The sequence below is a fragment of the Panthera uncia genome, chromosome C2 (genome assembly GCF_023721935.1).
Source record: "Panthera uncia isolate 11264 chromosome C2, Puncia_PCG_1.0, whole genome shotgun sequence".
Classification (NCBI taxonomy): domain Eukaryota; kingdom Metazoa; phylum Chordata; class Mammalia; order Carnivora; family Felidae; genus Panthera; species Panthera uncia.
This window is the reverse complement of record NC_064810.1, coordinates 132,456,658-132,482,832: the sequence shown is the minus strand read 5'-3', so window position 1 is coordinate 132,482,832 and position 26,175 is coordinate 132,456,658. Positions and strand designations below refer to the sequence as shown.

Here is a 26,175-nt window from a genome sequence, read left to right as displayed (position 1 = left end):
GCCCAGCCCTGTGGTGAGTCCAGGCCTTTCAGACATGCAACCCCAAGACTGACAGCAGCAGGAAGAGTGCTGGGAAGGTGCCATGTGCTGGATCTATACCAAGTCAGGAAAGGCTTTGCAGAAGCAAGGGTGCCTGAACTGTCCTGAAGAATGAGCTGCTGTTAGAGAGGAGAGAGGGCACAGCTCGAAAATCCAAGTCAGAGAAGCAGTAGATGTCTTCCTGATACCTGCTACTGGGTACAGGCCAGCTTCACAAAGATACTGCCAGATTGGAATATTGAAACAAATGGTAGAAATACTTTTTTTCCCGGGGTGTGTTCTCTTGTTATCCCGTGACCCGAGTTAATAAATTTAATTAGTCTACTCTGTTCTTCGGAAGAAAATTTGACATAAAATAACAACATTTGAAAATTTTATCTGATGCTCTTCTGTTATTTAAAGCATAGTCTTTGGACTGATCTGAAATGTGATCATATAATAAAAGCCAGTGAGGAGGAGGCAGAGGGTTGTCATAGTAATTAACGTATCTTGAAGTCCATACTTGGTCTGTTCCCGGCTCTGTGCTAAGAGAACCATATTTATCTTATTTATTGTCTGTGTAAGTGTGGATAGTATGTCTCTTCGGGTCATTATTTTTCTAGGAACTTGCCTAGTGCTTGGCACCTAGTAGGAGTTCAGTAGATAACATGCTGAATGAATGGGAAAAAAATGCCTGAATGAATGGATTCTCAGAACAAGCCTGTGAAGTGAGTGTTGCTGTGATTCCCATCTAGTAAGGGGGATTATGATAGAATGAGTGGTCAGTTAATGTGACCAAGGTCACACTGCCTCTGTGCGACACATTTTGGACTTGAATGCAGATTTAGCTATTCTCTTTCATCAAATGAATATTTAGTGTGTATTTAGTATATGCCAGACATTTGGGGCTGGACAATAATATAGAGCCCCAGAGCTGCGTAAAGTACAACTTAGTATAATCTTTTTAAACCAAAGGCTTTTTTTTTTTTTTTTTTTTTTTTATCAACATAAGAATCCCAAGCCTCTTTCTTTCAAAATGTGGATCTTGATCTGCCTACCCCCTGCATATCCCCATCCCCTAGGCAGATAGTACCAACCTTGGCTTTGTTATATGTGTTCTCCAAATAATTGGTGTTTCTTTATGATTTTCTAAATTTAAGAACCAGTACTGAATATAATCTTTCTTTCTTTTTTTTTAATGTTTACTTATTTTTGAGAGAGAGAGAGAGAGCGCGAGCAAGGAAGGGGCAGAGAGAGAGAGGGAGACACAGAATCTGAAGCAGGTTCCAGGCTCTGAGCTGTCAGCACAGAGCCCGATGCAGGGTTCAAATTCACAAACTGTGAGATCATGACCTGAGCTGAGGTCAGAAGCCCACTGACAGCCACCCAGGTGCCCCTAAATATGATCTTTCAAATGCCATGTGACCCACAAGATTCTGAAATCTCTTTCTTGCCCTCAAAATTCATGGTCTAGTCTGATGCCACAGCTAAGTCTCCCAATAGGGATTTTACCACATGGAAAAAAAAAGTCCTGACGCAGTGGTACTTGAGCAATTTAGTTGTACAGATTACTACATATTGTTCTAATAAAAATAGAGGTCACCTCAAGTTACCTGAATTATGGAATATTCCCCAGCCCCCTGAAAGCACAGAAAGAATTTAAAAAGTGGCTTTGACATGTGTCATAACCTGTGGATTAGCCTTTTCATTTACATCTTGCTTAGGCTAATATTTACATTAATCAGAGTTTTTTAAGCACACATCACTTGACAGAGTAGAAAACATCCAGAAAGTCGCTTAAGGACAGAGCCTATCGAATGGGGTTAAACAAGGGCAGGAAGAAGCTTTGATGATCATGCACATATGGATATTATTTTCCACATATGGATAATAATGAACTACATAGCACTATTACATATGGGCTCTAATTTTATAAAAATATTTCAGATGGGTTGTCTTACCACGTACTGTGTATTCTTCCTTTTGTCCCCCCATATACTTTCCACTGTTGGTCTGCTAAATCACATTAAATTGAAGTAATCTGTTTATGTATCTGTCTTCCTAACAGATGGTAAACTTCTAGGCAGAGGCTGTGTCTTATCTGCCTTTGTGTCTCTAGTACCAGCTAGACACATAGTAGGTGTGCGGCAAAGAACAAATTTCATGTATAGAACTGTCGGCAAACTGAAATAGACTGAGCGTCAGAAACCTCAGCGAAATTGAGATATTCCCATACGTTTCTGAAAACTAAGGCATAAACTACGTCTACAACTTGTATGTACTATTACATTGACATTTAAGAAACTGCCAGAATGTCTAGGAACAAGAGTAATAATTTTTTAAAAATTGGACCAAAGTTGAAGAGCATCAACTGTCATCCATTTGCAGAATCACCATTATCCATCAGCGATCTGAATAGTTTTATTAGTGTCTGACTTTATTGATCCATTATTACAATAGAGTAAGTGTGATTGAAGCTGACGGATTGTTAACTGGATCAGGTAATCTTCTGGCTCTGGTTTTGGCAACCTTGCTAAGTATCTTTTTGTACTCTGGACTGAGGGAGGCTCTTAGTAAAATTGCAAGCTACTGGATTAATGGCAGAGAATCACGAGCACATTAAGAATGTCTTTTTAGAGAAATAAAATGTAAAAATGACTATAAAGTAGAAAGTGTCCAAAAAAAAAAAAAAAAAAAGCTATCACGGTGCCTCTTACGAAAGATAGCCATGTTTTACACAAATAATACAACTCTGGCTTATTTTTCACTGGAAGTTCTTTAAAGAGCCCCAAGAGTTAGATGTTGCAGGAACTTGTGCATGTTACAAAATTAACACTGTATGGATGTCAGGAGAATCAAGAGTCACCAAAAAAACTTTAAATTAGAAGTAGCTTAAAGAAGATAATGATATAAAAATACTTTTGTCCCCAAACTGGCTTTTCTGGTTGTTGCCTGCCTCCCAAACAATGCTGCCTTCTGTAAACTCTTTCACCATAGACCAACTGAAGTCTGAAATGTAAGTTCTCATGTTTCTACACATAGGAGTGGAGGAAGGATTGGTGGTACAAGTCTAATTATTCCTAAAATGCAGCTGGAAATTAATTGAGCTGCTACTAGGTAATAAGGGCATTAGGGTTAAAAAGAACAACAAATTAAGGTACTGAAATTACCATAACCGAAATTTGCTGGGAAGAAAACACATTTGTTTCTTGGAGATGAATTAAAAAAAAAAAACAAAAAAACACCAAAAACTTCAAAATCATGGTCATTCCTCTCTTTATTTTTATCATGTTAAACCATTGATTCCGTCTTCAGGGTTTTTGTGAAAAGCAGAGTGAAGACAAGTGACAAAATAGGTCATTTTCTTTTTTGTGGTATCCTTGAGAAATTTAGTAGGCATGAAATGTGTATCTTTTAAAGTCTTACGGTTAGTTTGGAATTCAAAATCCAGCTTTACTGTAGATGAAGCTAGCGATGAGATTGTAGAATGTTTCTTTCTCTAAATAGAGGGGCCCTGTGAATAGTGTATTTTTTTCCCTCAATGTGGTCAGTTCACCTCTGAAGAACGTTAGCGTAGTTAATGCACCTCCAGCTAAAACCCAAATAATAGTAGAAAGTACAAGTAGTATTTCCCAAACTTTATGCACACTCAAATTCCTGGGGGATCTTGGTAAACTGCAAGTGATGATTGGCTGTGTCTGGGGTAGGGCCCAAGATTATGCATTTCTAATAGACTTCCAGGTGATGCTAATATTGCTGGTCCCTGGGCCACACTTTGAGCAGCAACGATGTGTAGTCACTTAACCTCAAAGTAGTGTTTACTTACGAATTGCAGTCATAAAGTCATCTTCACGTATTGGGATTTATTGAGATGAGTGAAAGTTTGTCAGCCTAAGAATAGATGGCATTGATGGAGGTTCCACGAGTACCAGAGCAAAGTCTGTTGGTTTGATAGCTTTATACTGGTCTCAGGGGGCTGTTGCTTTCTACTTAAATAAGCGTTCGATGCACTACTTAATGAATTTTAAGAAGTTGAGGCTTTAGGCCAAAGCGTGAAACAAAAACGTATTGGTACTCAGTTGATTTAAAAAAATGCCATTTACCCAATTGAAATGATTTTTGTGTTCCATCTTGTGCCGATATGTATTACAAATGTTTTCCCCCCTCTTCATGCAGAGTATGATTTCTTCCATTGTGAACAGCACTTACTATGCAAATGTCTCAGCAGCAAAATGTCAAGAATTTGGAAGGTGGTACAAACATTTCAAGAAGACAAAAGATATGATGGGTAAGCAAAAAACTGTTGCAGTGGTGACTACATACCATTATGTGTCATTTGGGGGTTTATCAAAGTCACATCTAAAGCCAGGTCTTGTGATTGCCCAATTAGAGATCAATTTAGAATGTTTCTTTGAGGGTGGGGAGTGGGTATGAGTATAATGAGATAATTAAATTCAATAAATGTTTGTGTTTAAATCAGCCAAACTGACTTGGTTGTCAGACATGCAGGAAATCGAGGCGGGAGGAGGGAAGCTGTCATTTCTTAACATCTCAGTGAAGACCTAACCAGGCCTTGAATAACTAATATTAGCTGTGATTTCGCTCAGAGATAAATCATGCTTTTATGTGTTTTGTTTTTGTTTGAGAGGAGGAGAAAGCGCCTATTTTTACACCCAATTTTTAAGGAAATTAAATTGTATTTATAGTTTCCACAGTTGAGATCAAGTGAATTTTGTAGCTCTGATCCCCAGCCCTTCTAGATGGGCACTTCGGTGAGCTTTACCGCCCTGATAGCAGACGCATCATTGTACCATTTCTCAACTTTTAATTCCAGTGTAGCAGCCCATCTTAGCGTGCAACTCCAGGTCAATATGTGTTGAGCAGGAAATGCATTAGAAATTGTCGGCAGTGTGAGACGACCCATACAAGTTGTGTGCTGTACCTGAGCATTTAGACGCTGATGTTTTCTCCCTTTTGAGTTTGCTAATGTTGCCAAAGCAAACACTGTGATTAAGGTTCATGTTTTAATTTCTATTAATGTTTTCTTTCACATACTTGTACCTTCCAAATAATGCATTTTAAAATAATATAGGAACAGGATGTTTAATATGCATAGCATTACGTCCTGTTTTAAACCTGTGTCTCTTTCCTTCCATCGTGTTCGTTTAATAACAACAACAATAATGACTTTTCCTAAAGATTTTAAGAAACAAGAGAACCTGAATTTTGAGTGTGTTTTAGCTTTTAATATTTGAAGCAAAGCCATCCATCTACCAAAACAGATTCTTTGCCTTTTATAGCTTAGAGCTGTAATGAAGACAATGCATCATTTTTGGAATAATTGCTTGAATTACTATTCCCTGTGAATGGCCCACTTGGGCTGATATCACTGGTAGAAATGGAAGGTTTCTTTCCCAATTCTTAGTTATATTTTGCATATATCAGTGATTATAGCAATATGATAAGTTCCTCTAAATATAAGGCCTGAATATTTAATAAAAAGAGAAATGACGATGGAAATCAAGCCAGAGTCTATACATGGGAGGTATGGTGTGCTATTTGGAAAAGACTCACCTATTTACATATAACAGCCGTGCTCAGCTTTTCCAGTCAAGAGCATCAAACCGGTCTCTTCCTTGCTACAGCAAAGCATTGGACACACTGACAGCTGACTCTCGGCCAGTCCGCATTAGGGACCTAGCCAAGGGAGAAGCATTCATCCTGATAGGTGGTAATAAATTGCAAAATCGTGACAGTATCACTGTTGCACCAGGATGATTCTCTGACCCTTCTTGAAAGATTGCTGGTAGCCATAGCTTCTTCAAGAAACATTTGGCTCTTAGCAAAACTGGGTATACTGGCTTGCAGTACAGTAAACCAGTCGCTTCATTCTCCGGTGGATATACTTGCCACTGGTGATAGTTAGGATTAAATGAAACAAACCATATAGGATACTCAACACAGTGTTCAGTATGCACTCAGTTATTATTACTTACTATGCTCGCTTTATTATATTGATTACTTCTTTACAATCCATGGCTAGGTAAAAATTGAATGCAGATAACATTTTTGTCCTCTTTTTCCTTTCAAAACTTTTGCTTCGAGTAATAACAGTCAATATCTATCATGAGAAAATACCTGGATATTTCTTTTTTCTTTAGTGCATATATTTTCTTAGCCCAACTCTTTCTAGTTGCTCTTAAGCACATGGTGTTCTTCTAGAAGCTGTTTTAGAAAAAAAAAATTCTGTATAAGCCTTCTTGGGGGTAATAAGTGAGAGGGAAAAATAGCTTGACCCCAAAACTAGTCACCTGGAATTTGAAAATAATTGATTTTATGCCTTAAGTCTAAACCACATTATAAAATTAGATCTGAAGTATCGTATTGTCCCCCTTTCAAAGTTTGTGGAATTGTGCAGAACAGGAAAGTGAATCCATAGCCATTGGGTTCCATCTTAACATTTTCTTTAGTTCAATTGGATTTTCAGCGTGCCCTGTGCCTACTGTCTCTATTTAAGAAATGATCAGAAATGCTTGTCAATACCCATTACTGTTGGCTTAACATGGCTTTACTTTTGTCTACTTTAGTCGAAATGGATAGTCTTTCTGAACTATCCCAGCAAGGTGCCAATCACGTCAACTTTGGCCAGCAGCCTGTCCCAGGGAACACAGCTGAGCAGCCTCCGTCCCCCGCACAGCTCTCCCATGGCAACCAGCCCTCTGTCCGGACCCCTCTACCGAACCTGCACCCTGGGCTTGTGTCAACGCCCATCAGTCCTCAATTGGTCAACCAGCAGCTGGTGATGGCTCAGCTGCTGAACCAGCAGTATGCAGTGAATAGACTTTTAGCCCAGCAGTCCTTAAACCAACAATACTTGAACCACCCTCCCCCTGTCAGTAGATCTATGAATAAGCCTTTGGAGCAACAGGTTTCAACCAACACAGAGGTGTCTTCCGAAATCTACCAGTGGGTACGTGATGAACTGAAACGAGCAGGAATCTCCCAGGCAGTATTTGCACGTGTGGCTTTTAACAGAACTCAGGTCAGTTTTGTTCTTTTTGGAATGGTTCTCTCTCTTTTTCTCTCTTCTTTCTTTGGTCCCAATTTTTGCTAATGCTTATTCTTTTGCTCTATGCTCTTATTTTTTTACTCTACGCTTACTCTTTTCAATCCTTCTTGTTGTGTGATCATATTGTCTGTTCTTGATGGTGCCTAAGTCTTATCACTCCTTTCCCTATCATAAACCTCCTCTACCAAGAGCTACGTACAGATTGATCTTGACTCAGGGGCTTTGAAAGAATAAATTCAATATTGAATATATTTCAAACTGGCATTACCTATGTTTTTACCTAACGAGGTCATAGACTGTTAGTAGTAGCAGGTTGAGAAAAGTTTCATGACTTGGTCAAGGCCATTGGTAAGACTCCAGGCTTCTAGCCTACTATTTTCCCCCTGTTATCCCCATATCAAGCATGAGTATATAAACATGCCCTGTTTAAGTTCCTCTACAACTTTCTGGAAAAAAACAAAACAAAACATATTGTGAGACTCCATAGCAATTTCTGCCATTTAATTTGAACAGCCATTTGGGGGAAAAATATATGGGGTGTGTGTGTGTGTGTGTGTGTGTGTGTGTGTGTGTGTGTGTGTGGCTTATTAACATAAAATGTTTCTTAGCTTTGTCCTCTTCCCTCTTTACATTATTGTTAGTATTCCTTCAAACTTCATTCTTTAGATCAGAGATCAGCAAACCTTTCTGTAATTGTCCAGAAAGCAAATATTTCAGGCTTTGAGGGCCATCAGGGCCCTGTCAGGGTGTGGGTAGCATGGTCACAGCCAGGGACAATAGGTGAATGGATGCGGGTGTGGTGGTGTTTCAGTAAAACTGCCTATAAAACAGGCCCCCTGGGAGGTTTGGCCCGAAGGCCTTAGTTTGCTGTCTTTTCACTGAGACCTGCACATACCCCTGTGTTCACACCTTTGTCCTCCTGGGCAAATACCTGTGAGGATATTATCAGCACAGAGGATGTTTAGAGGGACCTGGAGAAAGAGTGATGTATGATATGAGAAGGCCTGAGACGAAAAGTCCTAAACCAATTCTATTAAATTGTAAATGAGAGGGTTTTTTAAAAATTTCTTTTTTTGGAAATTACTATGGTATATATGGTGTTTATTTTTGGCCCAGGCACACTAAAAAAAGACAAAAGAACATGTAACTTTGATTAGAAATGAGGACATTACGTCCTTTCAACTTCGTTGTTTTACCAGGGTTCTTTTCTTTTGTCAGGTTTTTTTTTGGACTGACTCATACTTTCCTTTCATATTTAAGTTATTTTGTTTATTACGTGATTATAAGAATAAGATTCTGGTATAAAAATAATCTAGTATTAATTACTTGCTGGCAGAGTTTCCATACCTAGGAGAATCCCAGCAGTGACTTATTTTTGGCTTGCCTTAACTGGATTGAAAGTTAGGAGGCCTGACAAAGCCTTTAACTCAGTGTTTGTTTTCATTTTCTTTATCTGTTTTTGTTTGTTTGTTTGTTTTTTGGGTTTTTTTGGTGTGTGTGTGTGTGTGTGTGTGTATCATTTGTCTTTTTTAAAGGGTACTTGCAGAGGGTAATTTCTCAGGTTAGTATGAATTTAACTAATTTTATATTTTTACAACTTAAAAATGTTAATTAGTGGCTGGTAAATTTCATGACATTTATATCAGTTGGGAAGTTATTATTTAAAAAATTAAATGAGTGAATGAATCAAAAGTCAAACTTCTAGTTATCCTGTTTCTGTCAGCATTCTTTATTTCTGTAAATAGCAGTAACTGCTAGTATTTCTCAGTACTGGGCAAAAAATAGGTCTCTTCATAAATGATCAGTAAAATGTTTGTCAATTTAATTGAAAGCCCACAAAGACAACATTGACATAAACGCAAATGAAATACAGATTTGCTAAGAAGTGTTTTAAAAACTGAGCAAATTGTTATTTCTTAAAGCACTAAGGAATCTGCTTTAAGAAATAAGGAAATGAAATAAGAATGTATTTTATATGGTGAAGAATGACAAGGTCTTAAAGCACTAAGGAAAGTATTTTACATGGTGAAAAGTGACAAGAGAGTTTAGCTGAGGGATGTGTGAAGTCACTATCCATCTGTACGGTTTTTCTTCTCTTGGGTTATGATGTCACGCCGTTACTCTGAAGGGTTGACCATTTGTCCTGCCTTTGGTTCCCACATTGACTAATTCCACGGATATCTCTAGGATTTGTTGCTGGAAAGAAGGCAGAATTCTCTCTTTATACCATAGTAATCTCTTTAAAAAGATAGTTATCTCTGTGGTTAAAACACCAAAAACAGTGACTTAATTTTTCTGAGGTTGGTAGGGGAATGAAAACAGTGACAGCCTCAGTACCAAGCTCTTTTTAGTAATAATAGCTAATTTAGAAAAAGTTACTACCATAAAAAATTATTTGGAGCCCCGGGTGATAGAGAGATTTGGTTTTAAACCTGTATATTGGTCATTGGTACGCCTGAGTCGAAGTGGATATTGGCCATATTTGAAGCTGTTTTACTTCAATAAGAGTAATTTTCTATGTATATTTAAGTGTTCACTTTTTGGGAACGAGCTTTTGAACATGCAAGCATGCGTGTGTTTTTGGTGGTCATACTTAAAAACCACACACGCGCGCACGCACACACACACAGCTGCATTTATTTTAATGATTATACATTCATATGAATGCATGTAGTGTGTTTATTTCGAAGTGTATGCATTTCAATAAAAGCAGGTGCAGAGTGAGAGTGTATGGTGTGAGTGTGGCGTACGAAAATACACATGCTAATGCATATGTATAGGCAAGGAGCTCTGCAGAGTTAAATCGCACATCACACATTTGCGTGCACTTACTACAATGTGCAATTCCAACTCCGAGTTTTAAAAAATTAACGTAAAATATGTACATGCAAAGGCAAAGTTATATGATATGATCGAATAAAGAATTTGGTACCCTATAAAGAGTATTTTAAAACATTAATATAATAGATAATGCTGTTATGAGTTGAGAGTATTTTAGTCATTGACAGTTCTGTGCAACTTTAAAATCCTGGATTTCATGTTTTAACTCTTCACTGGAGAATTTTCTCGTCATCCTAATTGGGTCTCCTAAAACCCCTCTCTTAAGACTTTTACACGTGACTATTAAAAAAAAAGTTTACCTTTTCTGAAAATTTATGGTGAAATTTATATAATTACTTGTTCTAAGGACTTTTTCCCTTTCTAAATTGATGGGCGTATGTGCTTTAATTGCTACCAAAGGTACCAGCTTTTAGCATATGTCATTCATTCAGTTATACCTACTTGATGTCTTTTTAGTGGAAACCTATGGCTAAAAATAATTGTCGAAGCTTCTAGATTTATACTTTTCAGTTCACTTCCCTATATTATTGCTATTTAGGGATTGTGATAGGAGCAAATATATTTATTCGTTAGTGCCTTTAAAAAATTAAAAAAAAAATAAAACCCAGAATCTAACTCTGATCCCATTCTGTGGCTTTTTTTTTTCCTTTTTTCTCCCCACACCCCTTTGGCACACTTTATTTTCCAGTAAAATAAAGAATGAAGATGGATTATTCAAAACTGATAACAGTAATGGACCATCATGTAATGTTTTATTGAATTTGAGTTCTGTAAATTATGTGGTGGAGAGAAATTTGCCTGCTTAAGTATAACAGAAATTGCTACTGTGTTCCTATAATTCTTCACAGTGTAATTTAAGGAAAGTCCACTATCCATATCACTATTGAATAAAAGGTAAAAAGGTGCTATTACCCCAACGTGACAGCTCTCGTTTAGCCTCCCAAGCGACAGAGATAAATGCGTCTGCTTATAACTTACTTGGCAGGCGTCCAAGGTAGTAGGTGGAGTTGAAAATAGTCTTTCACCTGGACATGTGATTAAAAATTCACAAAACAACAGAGGTAGGTAGTCTTGAAGAATATTCTACTTATTTTCTTTTTAGGGAGGGAGGTTTCATAAAATCCTGTTTTCCTTCTGAGGGCTTTGAAGTTCCATGAAGCTGATAAAATCTATTTGAATCAGTGATTATGTTCAAAGAGGAGACAAACGGGAGGCCAGACAGGCCTTTTGTTCAGATTGGCAGTCTCTTTCGCTTATCTGCTGTTTTAAAGAATTCATAATTAGCTTTTGGAAGTACTGATAATATTTATTGAAGGTTTTTTCTTTCTTTTACAATTACTAATGAATTTTACTTGTAATAACTAGTAAACTCTTTTTGGAATGTAAAAAGGGTTTAGGAATTCATCACTAAGTTCACTAAGTGAAAAAAATTGGAATTCTCTCTTAACCCCTGTGCAATGACAATGCAGAATAATTTTCTGTTTTTATGTACAGAGCACATAGTGCATTATTTGATGATGTAAAGTCCCAATGAAAAGCAGCTTCTCATTTAATATAATAAAATTAATATTCATTAGTCGTTGGTAACTTACTACATAACATACAAATTCTCAAGTTCTTTTCGGAGGCAAGAATGACTGATGATTTTGTTTGACTTTGTTCAGTAAGTTCATTGAGCACCTATGATCCACAGTACATGTTTTAGTCCTGGTGTTTTAGTATAGTCTCTAAGATAGCAGGTAATGTACATGAAGAGCTTGACATATTATTTTTTTAGCATGAAGAAAAAATTTTGGTAATAGATCCCTCATACTCTGCCCCGTGGGGGATTACTACAAACGACCTTGATCTAAGTCTGGACTATATTTTTGACTACAGGATATGGGAAACAGGGGCCATGTACATCTTGAGTCTGTAAATGCAACCACTCACATAACAACTTGAACGGGACCAGAACATGCATTCTCATATTCAGATTCTAAAGTCATTTTGCATACAGAATTATTCTCAAGTGACATGATTTTTTTTTTTTTTTTTTTTTTGGTAATTAACACATTCTAATCAAAATATTTTCTAACAATATTTTCAAGCATTTCCACCAGGGGGCACTCCCCTCATTGAAAGCCTGGGCCAAAAAAAAAAAAAAAAAAAAAAAATCCAAAGGTTTCTACAACACCTGACAGTGTCTACACTCACTGCTTTAGAGCTCTTTGAGTGTTCCAAGATTCAAAGTATTGCTTTAGACCTTAGCATAGTGCAAGCAGAAAAACTGTGCTTGCTGCAGTGGAATAATTAAGTGGAAATAAATGCTCTGCCCCTAAAATACTTTATATGCTCAACTGGGAAGTCATGCCAATATCAAAATATGGGAAGAAGAAATTTTAAATTCTCTCCCAAGTGATGTGTTGTCTTCTCCTTTAAGCACGCAGGATTGACTTAGTTTCATGTTAACATGACTTGATAGAGAATATTAATGTATTTTTTCATGTGTTTGCTTTTCTCACTATAGTTGTCTGCTGTCTCAGAAAACATTTTTAATGGAGATGATACAATATTTTGTTACTTGAGATTTATAAATGTCTAATTTCAAGGTTCCCAAATACAGTAACATCCTAAATATCTGTAGGATCCTTTTGACCTAATCTGGTTTTTTTTAAATTATTGAACAGTTAGTGTAGATGAACATCTTATGTGGCACCATGTAACTTTTCATTGAAGGCTTACTTTGATTAAATTAGTAATTGCCACTAAAATTTGCCCATGAGTAGCATGTCTTGTTCTTGAGTTTCTATCACTCATTTACAATTTTTTCCTTTTGTGGTCTGAATACACATAATTAATCCACTTAGTAAATGTTTATTAAACACTCATGTGATAGGCATTGTGCTGGGATGACAAAAAGGAATATTAGGTTATTATGCTCAAGGAAGTGAGAGCACTGTATTTGTCTATAATGTACCTTTCTATCTCTTGATTTCTGTGTGGTTCACATATATCGCTTTGCCGGGCACGTTGTTTTAATACGTAACATTTGGTGGGGAAAAGTAGAGACCCAGGACTATTTTTTACACCTGTTTTCAAGCATTTTTTGAGACCTGTATTTTTTGGTTTCAGTGTGACACATCCAAAACAGTCAATCTAATTAGTTGGCCTTGTGCAAATTAAATAGCTGGATGATTGACTGCCTGTTTGACTAAATTTTAGTTAAATTGACTGGATGTTTTATTCCTGTATAAACACAGTTGCAGCATTACTTGTCAGTATTATGAATGAAGGGACATGCACCCTTCATTCTTCAGTCACATTTCTTAACGGTAAAACAAAGTTTGGTTCCCCTTTCCAGACCAAGTGAGAGACTAAAATTTAACAGTAAGCCCCCGAGCCTATTAAAGGCTCTTTTTAATAGCAGCCTGTTCAAATCATTTTTAAAGTGGACCATGGTTTTATACTCTCTGCATCCAAGTGTTCTATTTGGACAATGTGGTACCTTATCCCCGAAGAATTAGGAACAAAATTAGGTTTGCATTTGTAGGAAGCCATGAAAACACCCAAATGTTATCATCTTTGGGCTCACTCGTTTTGATATGAAACTTTGCCTCCCCTTTCCCGAATGTAGTCTTTCACCATTTCTGCAGGGCTGCTGGAAAGTGAAATTTACAGATTATATGGAGATCTTGGCAACATTTTATTTCGAACCATACTGTGATAAACTGATACTCTGGCTAAACGTTGAAGGCAAACGTGTCCTGGTATTCCAGGCATTATTTCATGCACAAGATAGAACAGGTTAAAGGCTGCTCAGTCCTTATCAAATGGGCAGAAAATTTTTGTAATCATTCTATTTCATATAATTCTTTAAACAAAAATGAGGAAACTCATTCATTGTTGAAAAGCTTCTCCTAAAAATTAAAAAAAAAAATTGGTTGACAATTCATGCTCTAGTATTTAGGGAGAGGGACACCTTAAAGGAGTTTACAATGGTTTGTAAATTTCTTCTATTACTAATAAAGACTTCTATTCCTTAAGAAATTCAGTAACTACAGAATTTGATAGTGTTCTTTTCCTGGGCATGTTATGATGGATTTTTGCAATGTAAATATGGGGTTATGTGTTTCAGATTTAATCAATGTTTTCTGAAGGTCAGAATTTCAACCTATTACCCAGAGCATGATAGTATTTAGAATTTTTCGAGAGAGTCTGTATACTTTCCTTGAATGGTAAATACAAAGAATCACTTGTCATTGACTCTTAATTGAAAATTAAGGGATGACTTAAAGTACTGCCTGTGAAAACGTAGCATAAATCTTAGATGATGCTTTAGTAATACTCTTTTTCTAACAATTCATCTTCTGATACTCTCTTTGAAAGTTCTACTTCTCTAGTAGTATCTTGTTATCTTTATGTATCGGGCTGTCAGCCTTCCACTGCCTTTGTCTAGGCAGCTTGAGAACTATACAGTTCAATGCTGTTGTATTATGAGCATTTCATTTATTCTTAACTTCGCTCGATCGTCTCTCTGTGAAAGATTTCATGGCAAGTTAAGCTACTCAAAGGAAGGAGACCAATTAGGCAGCTTCAGTTTGTGTTACACGTAAAGCAGATGCTTAATAAAATTAAGAATACAATTGAGGCTCTCTCCTCTTTACCACTTCAAATGTAACTAATACATTTCTATGTAGAATTGATGCTTCTGACTGTTCATTTTCTAAACAGAGTGGAGAAGGAGAGGGAAGGATCACCGCTGGCTGGGCAGAGCTCAGGAGCAAGCTCACCCTGTGCCTTTCATTCCCTGCAGGGCTTGCTCTCAGAAATCCTCCGAAAGGAAGAGGACCCCAAGACTGCATCCCAGTCTTTGCTGGTAAACCTTCGGGCTATGCAGAATTTCTTGCAGTTACCAGAAGCTGAAAGAGATCGAATTTACCAGGATGAAAGGGAAAGGAGCTTGAATGCTGCCTCGGCTATGGGTCCAGCCCCCCTGATAAGCACACCGCCCAGCCGCCCTCCCCAGGTGAAGTCTCCTGTGCTCTTTGCCCTTCTTTTTCTTCTTCCTTCTCCTCCTCCTCCTCCTCCTCCTCCTCCTCCTCCTCCTCCTCTTTTTCCTCTTCTTTTTAATGTCTCAGGAAGAATCTCAACAAGAAATTGGAAAGATAGATGAATAGATACCAATTTTTCTAAAAATAATAATTCATAGAGTTGCTTGAGGAGAATTTGGTCCCAAATCAGTGATTCTGATATAAAAACAATAAGCTACTAATTAGAGGAAAGAAAATTGCTTTCTGTTGCTTCCTTTTGGGGGTTCTTTGGGGGTGAAAAGTAGTCTTTAAATGGGATGTTTGTCTCTACTACTATTATTAAGTAAAGAAATATTTTAAGCTCAATATGAAAAAAAGTAATAGTCCATTTTATCCCTCTGAGTTTTAGAACTGCCGTTTGAATAGTGAATAAATAAAAATAAATAAATAATTCCATTTGTATTTATGCTTTCCAATACGAACTGCAGCTGGTACCAATTACACATCATCTTGTTCGTAATCTTTCATAATTAAGTTTAATACAATCCTTGAAGGCAGCTTTAAATGGTGCTGATAAGGAACGCCATCCATATTCCCAGAAATGGGCACATTTTCTGTTTTTCTGAATTTTTGCACTTTTAGAAAAGACAAAAGTCACCATGCATTTGGAAGTAGGGACCTGTATAGGGACCTGACTTTGTGTACATGTATCTATATTTATATTTTTTAAATAGAGTTTTAAAGATAACCTTGTAATTATTATGAGAATTAAAGAAGTTGATTTGCAGTACAAACTCATAGATAAAAGTTTGATAATGGATTAGACTTCAAATCAATAGGCAAGTATATTTTTACACATTTAATTTATAGCATGTACAACTCTTAAAAATAAGGTCAGCTAAAGCTGGATCAAAACTGAATATGGGAGGCACCTGGGTGGCTCAGTCGGTTAAGCGTCCGACTTCAGCTCAGGTCACAATCTCACAGTTTGTGAGTTCGAGCCCTGCATCGGGCCCTGTGCTGACAGCTCAGAGCCTGGAGCCTGCTTCGGATTCTGTGTCTCCCTCTCTCTCTGACCCTCCCCCCTCACACTCTGTCTCTGTCTGTCTCTCTCTCAAGAATAAACAAATATTAAAAAAATTTTTTAAAAACTGAATATGGAACATAAAATATTCATACAAGGTCATCATGAAATTGTATTTTGATGTTAATTTCTCTCCATCAATAGTAAAAAAAAAAATTCCCACCTTTCCAAGTATGGAAATATAGAAAAGCTCATTCAACACTAAAAATGAAATTGCCACAGATAATAACTTCATCAGTAAAGAATAGACATAATATTCAGCCACTTGTTGAGGTCCTTAAGCTGTACATTGTAATGTTCTGAAATGAATCTTTTGTGGAAGCATCCAGAGTTCGTTTTCTCCATTTTATGTAATAAAAATCATTCGGTCTTGATGTCTATAGGCACAGAGTGTAAGGAAGTCATTGCTGTAATTGTGAATAAGAAAGTCATGGGCCTCTAGCAGAGAATAATGACATTTATCTGCATGTATACATATCTACCTGTCTACACATACAGTTACTGAATTTGATCTGTAAAGCCTTCCTTAAAATATTTTTTAAGAAAAAAAATGAAGAATTTTTTATGTATATATGTGTATACATACATATATATGTATATGTGTGTGTATATATATATATATATATATATGGTTTTTAGAGAGTGATTAAACAAAAATAATGTACTTTGGACTTGGTTTAACACTTAGTTTGTGGTGTTTAGAGTTAATGCACCATCGTTAGTTAACTTTGCTTCTATAATCATCACAGAAGGCCTCTGGGCAAAGAGTTATTTTACTTATCACTTAATCTGCAATACTAACAAAAGAATTGCTTACTTAAGATCAGTATGAACTTCAGCATTAAGCTGTTTCTTTTTTCTTTTTTTTTTAATCTAAATATTTGACTTAGTAGTTCCTTAAGACAGTTTTGTTTTCTAATATTTCTGTGATTTTAATGCTTTTGTTTTTTCTAATGTGATTCTGCTATCCTTATTCATCAAGTTTTTCCTTTAGCCACATTTACATTAATTCTTAAGTGGTATTTCTTTTCATATACCATTAAGATACTCTTGGGTAGCTTTCTTATATATACGTCTAAAGACTATGTCTGCTGGTAAGTTGGGAAGAAAATATAATTTATTTTGGCCTGCATTATTGATTAACTAGTTGAGCCACCCTTAGCTTTATTTGTTTGTTCTCAAAAGGGGTTGAGACCAAGGCCATAGCGGGGATACCCAGCCAACGATGAACATGTAGTAAAGTATGTAGATACCACAGATTCTTAGTGAAACTCTTTCAAAGGAAAACAGTTTCTGTTAATGCAGAATTACTAGCCCTCTAACCAAATTCCGAAATGATTATCAGATGTGTGTAGTTTTAGTTCACTGCTATAATATACATCTTCAAGTATCTTAACTTGCCTAAGAATCCCTTTGCATTACTTAATATTATTTTAATAGAGCTCATAACCACTTTGTCCACCTTTTACCCTTTAACAATGACTTTCTGAATTAAATTTTAAGAAATCTTAAATGTATTAAAAGTATTATCAATGTGAAATGAGTACTTAATGTGTTCTCCAGCAGTGGAGTTAGTATAGTTTTGCAACAGTTGAAATGGAACCAATACACCATACTTAAGGTTTTAATATGTTTATTACAAGTGATTAAAATGGAAGGGGAAAGAAGGACAAAACCACAGATACAGAAACAAACTGCAGAATTTTATCTTTTTTAATTTTATATTTTTGACAAAGAGGAGTCTATCATCACATTTCATTTCACTGTACAGGAAGAGATTCAAAACATATTTTGAGACAAGTCTTTGGCTTGGTTTGGAGCCGAACCCTGATTTCTTTCTAAAGTACTGCTTTTCAAAGGCAGAGGTCTCTTATGGCTCACAGGAGACCAGACTACCTTTAGGCCTGAGAGAGCTGGATTCTCTTCCAGCTCCTTCCCTGTAGAGTTGAGGTCATACAGAAGATGATTGATGTTATATTTTTAAGAGAGAGAGAGAGAGAGCATGCAAGTAGGGGAGGGGAAGAGAGAGAGGGAGATACAGAATCTGAAGCAAGCTCCAAGGCTCTGAGCTATTAGCCCAGAGCCAGACACGGGGCTCAAACCCATGAACCGTGAGATCATGACCTAAGCCAAAGTCGGACACTTAACCGACTAAGCCACCATGGTGCCCCCATACAGAGGATGATTGAGATATCTTCCCAGGGTCATACCAGACTAAGGACCTAAACTATTGAGTAACTCGGATTCTAAATTATCTTTAAGACGGCTCTTCCCTGGTTTTAGTCCAGCCCCAAGTTTTATTCCAAGAAGTACTTCCCTGGGAAAATCTAGGCCAGCCTCAGATATCACCAGAGCTCTTGGCTGGCTGCTGCCTAGGTGAGATGCCCCTGCTGCAGACCTGTCCCTTGTGCCTCAGTTGGGCTCTGTCCCTCTGTGCCTCAGTTGGGCTCAGCCATGGGCTCTGTCCTCTGTCAGCGGCAGTTGGCTCTGGGCCCAACCTACTTGCTGAAAGCCTGTTTTCATAACTTACGTTTTCCAATTAGAGAAATAAGAATACCTTGTACTCGATAATGGTTTCATAGTTCTCTAGCACCCTCATGCACGTTAGTTCATTGAATCCTCATTTCAACCTTTTGGTAGGAGAAAGAGGAAAAAAAAAAAAACAAAGTTAAGACTTTGTCAATTTTCACGACCCCTATTAAGTCTCTTGCTCTTTCTCCACACCTCAGGCCACCTCTTCAAAACGCAAACATTTTAGGAAGGGGAAAATGAAATGTGGGGACTTTTTCTGTCTGTCATAGAGGATGGGAAGTTTTATTTTTAGATTAGGAAGAGGAACACATGTGAGAACATTCTCCTGATACAATATGTTAAATGTTTGACAAATGCTCTGTTTTTGAAGACGTCAGACAGTTGGGCATTTCTGAAATGGTGGAGAGAGTAGCCCTTTCCAAACTTTGTTCGTATGAAAATGTCTGGGGGAACCCAAACCCTCCAAAGCTCCCTGGTCTTAAAGTTTCTTTTCTGATTATGGTTAGCAAATTTAACAAATGAGTTTATAAGAGGACTTTGATTAATAGTAATTAGTGATTATTTTCTGGGACTTGTCTGTTCCATGGAACAGATCAGTTTTAAGTTGATGATTTCTGTTTAGGTATGTGCTTATTTGATTTTATTTGTGTGTTTCATTATGTGTGGCTTTTAGAGTTAGCAATTTCTGTTTCCATAAGGACTGTTTGAAAGCCTCTAATTACCAAGTTATAACTTATACATGAATTACATGATTATTTTTTCTTATATTTTTACATCTCTTTATGTAATTCTTTAGTTTCTCCTGAAGAAAGATGGGATATTTTATAACGGCATTAGAAAACATCCTAAGTTCCTATTAGCAATGTATAATTTACATAGTGGCTGCACCCTTCCGTCTCTTTACAGCAAAGTCTTCTATAATGTAATGAAACATGGCTTCAGTCATGGTCGCTCAGTTAACATTTGGTAAAAGTTTTGTTATGAATCACGTGGCCAGCATGATTTTAAGATCTTACGTGCTTATAAGATGCTTCCCATTAACAGTCATCTTTTAAAATAACTAGAGGACTTTATAACATCCGGATTAGGAAAATAATTAATATTGTTCCTGAAAAGAACAGAAAGAAAAGTAGTATGAAAAGATAGGACCATGATATTCAAGCCGGTGTTAATATGTAAAAATTTAAGGATGGGGACCATTTTCTGTCACTGGTAAAAGTACTTCAAAACAGCACATTCCTTATATAACAATTCCAATAAAACATCTGTAGTTTATATGCCTTGACAAATAAATTCAGGTTGGATTACTCCGGGTAATAACTAAAGCAGATAAAGCCGTTAGCTAAAAATTAGACATTAATGAGCCTGACTCAGCAAAAGGCCACCAAAAAGCAGGTCCAGCATATCTTTAAAAAGTAAGAGTTTTTCCAAATAAAGAACTCTTGTATAACATCATGACCTCAGTATAGTGCAGTGGTTTCTAAAATAAGCATTAGCATTAGACAGACTTGAGTTTAGAGCTCATGTTGCCTTATGAATAAATCACTTCTTTGTTTTAGGAGAGTTTTCTCAATTTTCAACTGGGGCAATAATAGTCCGTACTCGGGCCTGTTGTGCAGGTTAGAGCTAATGTACCTGAACATGATGCCTAGCACATTAGAAACAACTAATAACTGCCAGCCTTTGTTATTACCATAATTACTGTTAAAACTACGACCAACTTTAATTGTGTGTGTGTGCGTGTGTGTGTGCGTGCACACACGTGTGCACTAGGTGCTTGCGGGCAGTCCCTTCTACGTCAACGAATCGTACATACACTGATCGGGACCACAGTAGAGTTCGTTTTGAGTAGTATGTATGAGGTAGGTGGCATGTATATAGTACCTAGGGTTCGTTTGCTAGCATGATTCGATGCATTAAGCGATCCATGGAGAAACAAAATAGAATTTTCCTGGAAAATTTGCATTCTCCTGCACAGATTTTAGTGAAATATAAAGCAGACCCCAGTGCTTGCACCCTGTGCTCACTTGGGAGGGTATAATCGTAGAAGCTCCAATTCTCAACTGCTTCCCCGGCGCCGCGGTAATGAGGGAGTAGCACACCCTACCTTGATAAAAGCTATTCGGAAAGCAACTGCATTTATTTTACCTCCTGTGCTATTTGCGGAGAAGAGCTGAAGAGTAGTTTGTTTTGCCTGGAATGAACTACTTTATGAATTTTAATGTGTGATATAATATTAAAAGCTAAACCAGGATTAACGAAGATTTTTTTTGTACTAAGCTAAAATAGTACTTAGTAGAGTGAGGTAGAAAAGATTTTCGTTTCCATTTTTACCTGGGGAAAAATTCAGCTTTCATATTTTTGAAAAGCTGTCCAAGTCAGTTCCCCTTAAGCAATAGCTTGTGCTTAGGAAAAAATGTGATTCCAGAATTCTAATAGCTTATCTATGATAAGATACGTATCTGAGCCAACAAGATGATAAAGAAAAGCTTTTCTAAATATTTTTTTAAATGAGTGATAGAGTTTCTTTATATTTAAAAAAAATTGTTGCTCTAATTTTTTTTTTTTCTGTTTTAAAGGTTTCGTCTGTACGCCTTTTCCACTTTTGATTGTGTTGCCTACTAGGAAGCAGTTACTTGATTTTTTTTTTTAATGATTTGAAATTCTTGCTTTTTGGTTCCAGTTGAAATTGCTTTATTAAAAAAAATTAAACAGAAGAAATTTTTAGAAACCAGATCACAGGGTTGAAACAAATGATTATAGCCCACCTCAAAGATAAATTCTTAAACATAGTTTTTACAAAAGAATGACAATTATTTTAAAAACAAACTGAAACAAGTTTCCAAAGCCTGCTTCCTTAACTATTGCTAAGCAGATTGCTACCAAGGAACTTTCTTCCAATGTACTGGACTTCATGCCCCCATTTCCATAACATTCAATTTTCAAAGCGATTGAAATGGCTTTTCTTTTCTCTTTCATTTAAGCAGTGAGAAAAATAGGTATTAAAAGAGACCCCATGGGGTGATCAAATCTATCCTTCTGCCTCAAAGCAAGACCACCCCAGAGCAAAGTTGCGAATCTCACCAAAGCAACTTTGTAGGCAATTTATGGTAATGCTTTAACTCTTCTGGCTCCTAAAGTGGTATTTAGCAGATTATTGCTTCAAAGCCCCGTGTATGTTCTTAGTGGCCTCCAGTCGTTAATATACCTCGGAGAGTGTCCTTGCATTCTGGAGCCATAGAGCTGGAAGGGGCATTCTGGAAATCACGCTTCCACGCTTGCCATTCCCATCTCCAGCTTATAGGTTAGTAGTGGCAAATGAGGTCTAACCAGTTGGTGACTTACCCTGCCTTACTCTCTGTGTCCTCACTTGGGCCTGTGGCCCACCCATTTCACAGCATCATCCTTTCAGTGCCTAGAAGGGTAGTGTCCAAGTGGAAGAATCTCACTGCCTCCTCAAGTTAAGCAAGTTAAGGGTGTTATTTTGCTAACTGGCTAGAAGTTAGGAGGCATGTTTTAAAGACTCCTATTTCCTCTCTTAAGTGCAGAGGATTGAATTGCTTTAGGATAACCCCTGCATATCTTTTGATAACCAAATATTAACGGCGATTCTGAAAGATTTGCAGCGTGACTAAAAGGATGTATCATTTCGTGACCAAAAAAAAAAAAAAAAATCATTCATTCTGGAATGGACTTCATTTTCTGTTGCTCATTGTATATGTGAGGAATTGTCCAAGATGATAACGGAAACCTGGGCTCTGGAAGGGATCCTAAGAAATGTGGCCCTTAGTGAGTCATTTTGCTGGGAGAAGCAGGGTCCTGTATCTGTGGTGACTTCCATTTACATTTTCCCCAATTTCCTGGTAAAAAAGCAACGACATCATTTATATGTAAAAATTTCCAGGCTGATTCACATGACTGCATAATAAAAATTAAATTAGGAGTTTTAAAAATTAATAATAGTTATCAATAAATTTTGAGGTTGAGATTTTATTTTTACCCCCAAATTTTGTGTCATTTTCCTGCTGATACCTGCTTATTGTTATTACCAAAGGCATTGATACTAATTTTTCACTCAAGATTATTCATTTTGAATATAAAGTCACCAATTCTATAATATGTGTAACTTGTAGTAATGTTCTGTTAAATATTGTGAAACATTTTCTTCTTGTCTGGTTCCACGAGTCAAAAGGAAATAGTTACATACTGGGGTGCCAGGAGAAGATGAAATAATTATACAGAACAGCTCGGACACGCACGTGTAAAATGCAACCAGCCTTTATGATAATTAAACAAGGCACTCTACCTGTTTCATGGATGGATAGAAGATTTAAATATGCAGCTTTGCAAATGGCTTTGTTATGGAAGATTTTAAAAATGAAACATAAGAGGAACAGGCATTGAAAAAAAAGAGTCCAAAATTAAAAAGGCCGTAGTATGTGATAGCTATTAGTGATGCAATTGTCTATTAGGCACCGGGCACCCAGTGAAGGTACAGCACTGGGCATTATGATTTTAATTGTGAATTTCCTTTGTTAGAATTGCAATGGACAGTAATTGGGAAACAATTCGTTTAGGGTTTTCAAGTCTTTGAAACTATTCTGTTTTCCAGAAAACTTACTTTATGATGCTCTAATTCCTGTTTGTCAGCTGGCAATTGCTGTCTTATTACCTATGCAATCACCTGTGACAATGTGACTTTCTTAACTTAAGCAATCTGATCTCGGGGTAATAACTAATGTTGAATGACTGCACTGTTGATCACCTTGATCATAAAAGGAACAACAGTGTCCAGTTTGGATGCCGAGCCTGAAAAGCTTCAAAACAATTTGGCCAATGAAAAATGACAGTCATGTTGAAAATGTTTTGTAGGTGAAAACAGCTACGATTGCCACTGAGAGGAATGGGAAACCAGAGAACAATACCATGAACATTAATGCTTCCATTTATGATGAGATTCAGCAGGAAATGAAGCGCGCTAAAGTGTCCCAAGCACTGTTTGCAAAGGTTGCTGCAACCAAAAGCCAGGTAAGAGCCTCTGTTAGGCACTGAGAATGTTGATCCGCGATGCCTGTGAAAATTTCTTTCAGAGGGGTGTCTGTTTTCAGTATTGACCCTACTGAATTGACCCTATTGCAGTATTGACCCTATTGCATCCGTGAGAGGTCAGAGTCTCCAGGATTATTGACAGAGCTCTGTGATGAAAAAAATATGTTGTTCAGATTCAGGCAGTAGATAAGTGGTTCTGTTTCCTCCCAACACCTACTCTCCAGACCAAGGATTTCTCGGTAACTCTCTGGGGTCAGTTAATAGTTGTTTTCAGAAGGATATTGTAATGTAGAGGCAATTTCTCAATGTGGTCTATTGTACTGGTGCAAGTAACTTGAATTACTATTGTTTCATTATTACTTAGATGACCTTGATCTCCATCCTAAAAGAGTGCAAACATAATAGTTTCTTCTGTTCCAACTCAGCCATCTGCATCTATTAGGTGCACTCACTAAAACCAGCTCGCCCACCAAACAAAACTTTGCACATTAATGACCCTCATTTTTCCATAGATACATGATATATAAGACGTACAGGCTGAATTGCAACTAGAAAAACTGTCCAAGTCTGGTAAATTATAAATGAATAGAAATGAATTGGAAAAGTTACAAGTCCCCACTAAACAAGATGAATACATAACAAAGGACAGAAAATGCAGTCCTTTATCAGTATAATTTTCATATATTGATAATTTGTGCCCATCAAAAGCAGGGTCATCCATAGGAACAAACTTATAATTACTTCTAAACCTTTGTTCAAAGCCACAAATACTTTTTAAAGGACCAAAAGAATACTGAACTGTCTTCTCCTTTACAAATATTTGGTAACAAGATCAAGGTGGGGATTTAGAGGCAGTCAAGGGCTCAGGTGAGATTTTAACAACTTGCAATTTTAGACAGACACGTTTTCCCTATCATTAGTGAACTCTCCTTTGTAAAACGGCCTTCTTTGCTGCTGTCAACTTCTGATAAAAATATACAATTCTGAGAGTACTTACATACACTGGATTGACTATACCATACTTTTTTTTTTTTTTTTAGCTCTTCCTAAAATTTTTCTCTATCAGCATTAATCGTGGTACTCGATAGGAGTTTTGCTTTAGAAAAGGTTCTTATTTAAGTTATAGACTGGTTGAAATACTTAAGGGATATCTTGGAAATGTTATATAAAAATGATTAAACTCAAGCTGTGGACTGTAAAAATTATAGCTTTATAGGCCACATGCCTGCCTACCCTTCAATCACTGTCAAAGTGATAATTTCTACAATAATATGTTTCTTTTATTGTGAGATTCTAAACATCAAGTGCTGTTTAAACATTAAACTGAATTGTTTATGTTAGTGCTGTACTCAGCGTGTCATACATCAGGCCACCGTAATCTCTCATGGAATGTAAAATTCTGTCATGAATCATGGCTTGTATATCGGAAATTACTGTAATTTTGATTGGAAATTACAGGGCTCTTGAAATGTTTCTAATTATGATAGAATGTTAGAGCCGCTTCAAACCTGTGTGCTTCTTCAGATGTCTTCATTTACATGCCAAGACTATGCATTAAGGAGAAATGTCCTGTTCTCCCTTTACCCCTCACCCACCCACCCTGCACGTTCTTGTTTGGGCTATTTAGTCTAATTATGATGAGGATCTCGTATTCAGACGTATATTATCTTGCCTTTCTTTCTGATCCTACGTCTTTTCTGACCTGTCCAATTAAATTAGCAAGAACAACAGACTGGATCCCTATAGCGCCCCTTTCTCCACTCCCAAAAATAGATAAACAGAGAAACTAGGTGTGTATTATTGTAATACATGGGGTCAGCCTTAAAACATACAAAATACTAAAACTTTGTTAACTGTCCTTTCCTTGCTTGTCATCTGTCCTTGAATTCAGTGGCGTTTCCTCCCTCCCCATTTCCTTTCCGAAACGCAGAGCTCCTTTAGGGTTGGCAGTCCCTTTGTTACCTTCATCCTTTCTTTCTCTTAAATGATGTCTCCACATCTGCCCAACTGGGCTGAGTTACTGATGTGGGAACTCTGTAGACAGTGGCGGCAGTTGGTTGGTAACGTCATGTGAGTGCTGTTCTGGCGAGTTTTTTAAACATCCCAGCTCTCTGCCCCTGTCCTACGAAGCTCCCCGTGAGTCTCTTTCAGCAAGTGTCGATTGGCAGCTTCTGGGCCTCTGCCAGGACGGTGTGTTTCCCAGAACCCCTTAACCTGATCCCCTCATTACTGAAGAAGAAAGAATCCAGGGAGCCGGTTGTTGGCTGTGGGGTCCAGCATAGTGTTAACTTTCATTCTCTCGGATAGTTATTCTTCCTAACTACTACTCTCCTATAACTTCCCAACAGAGGATTTTTGTAGTTTTCTCTTTGTTGGTCAGTTTAGGTGTTAACACTGCCCTCATTATGAAACTATGTAGAAAGATTTGCGATTCCTTAAAAATAAGCAGTCCAAAAACTGTGTATATATACCACTTGGAAAAGTGTGACTTAACAAGGGAAGTAGTCACTATTTAAGTTCTGTTCTGCCATGATTTTTGTGAAGGAAATGGAAAAACCAGCAAATAACCC

General features: G+C 37.1%; 1 protein-coding gene across 4 annotated transcripts in view; it reads left to right on the top strand.

Annotated features, from left to right (window-relative positions):
* SATB1 (SATB homeobox 1) overlaps positions 1–26,175 on the top strand; it is a 106,021-nt gene that overhangs the window by 44,937 nt on the left and 34,909 nt on the right. For all 4 annotated transcript variants that reach the window (XM_049628861.1, XM_049628862.1, XM_049628860.1 and 1 more), the window contains exons 6-9: positions 4,195–4,306; positions 6,606–7,060; positions 14,724–14,936; positions 23,429–23,584. In XM_049628861.1, coding sequence (XP_049484818.1) covers positions 4,195–4,306; positions 6,606–7,060; positions 14,724–14,936; positions 23,429–23,584 — 936 coding nt within the window. The remainder of the gene's footprint in view (positions 1–4,194; positions 4,307–6,605; positions 7,061–14,723; positions 14,937–23,428; positions 23,585–26,175) is intronic.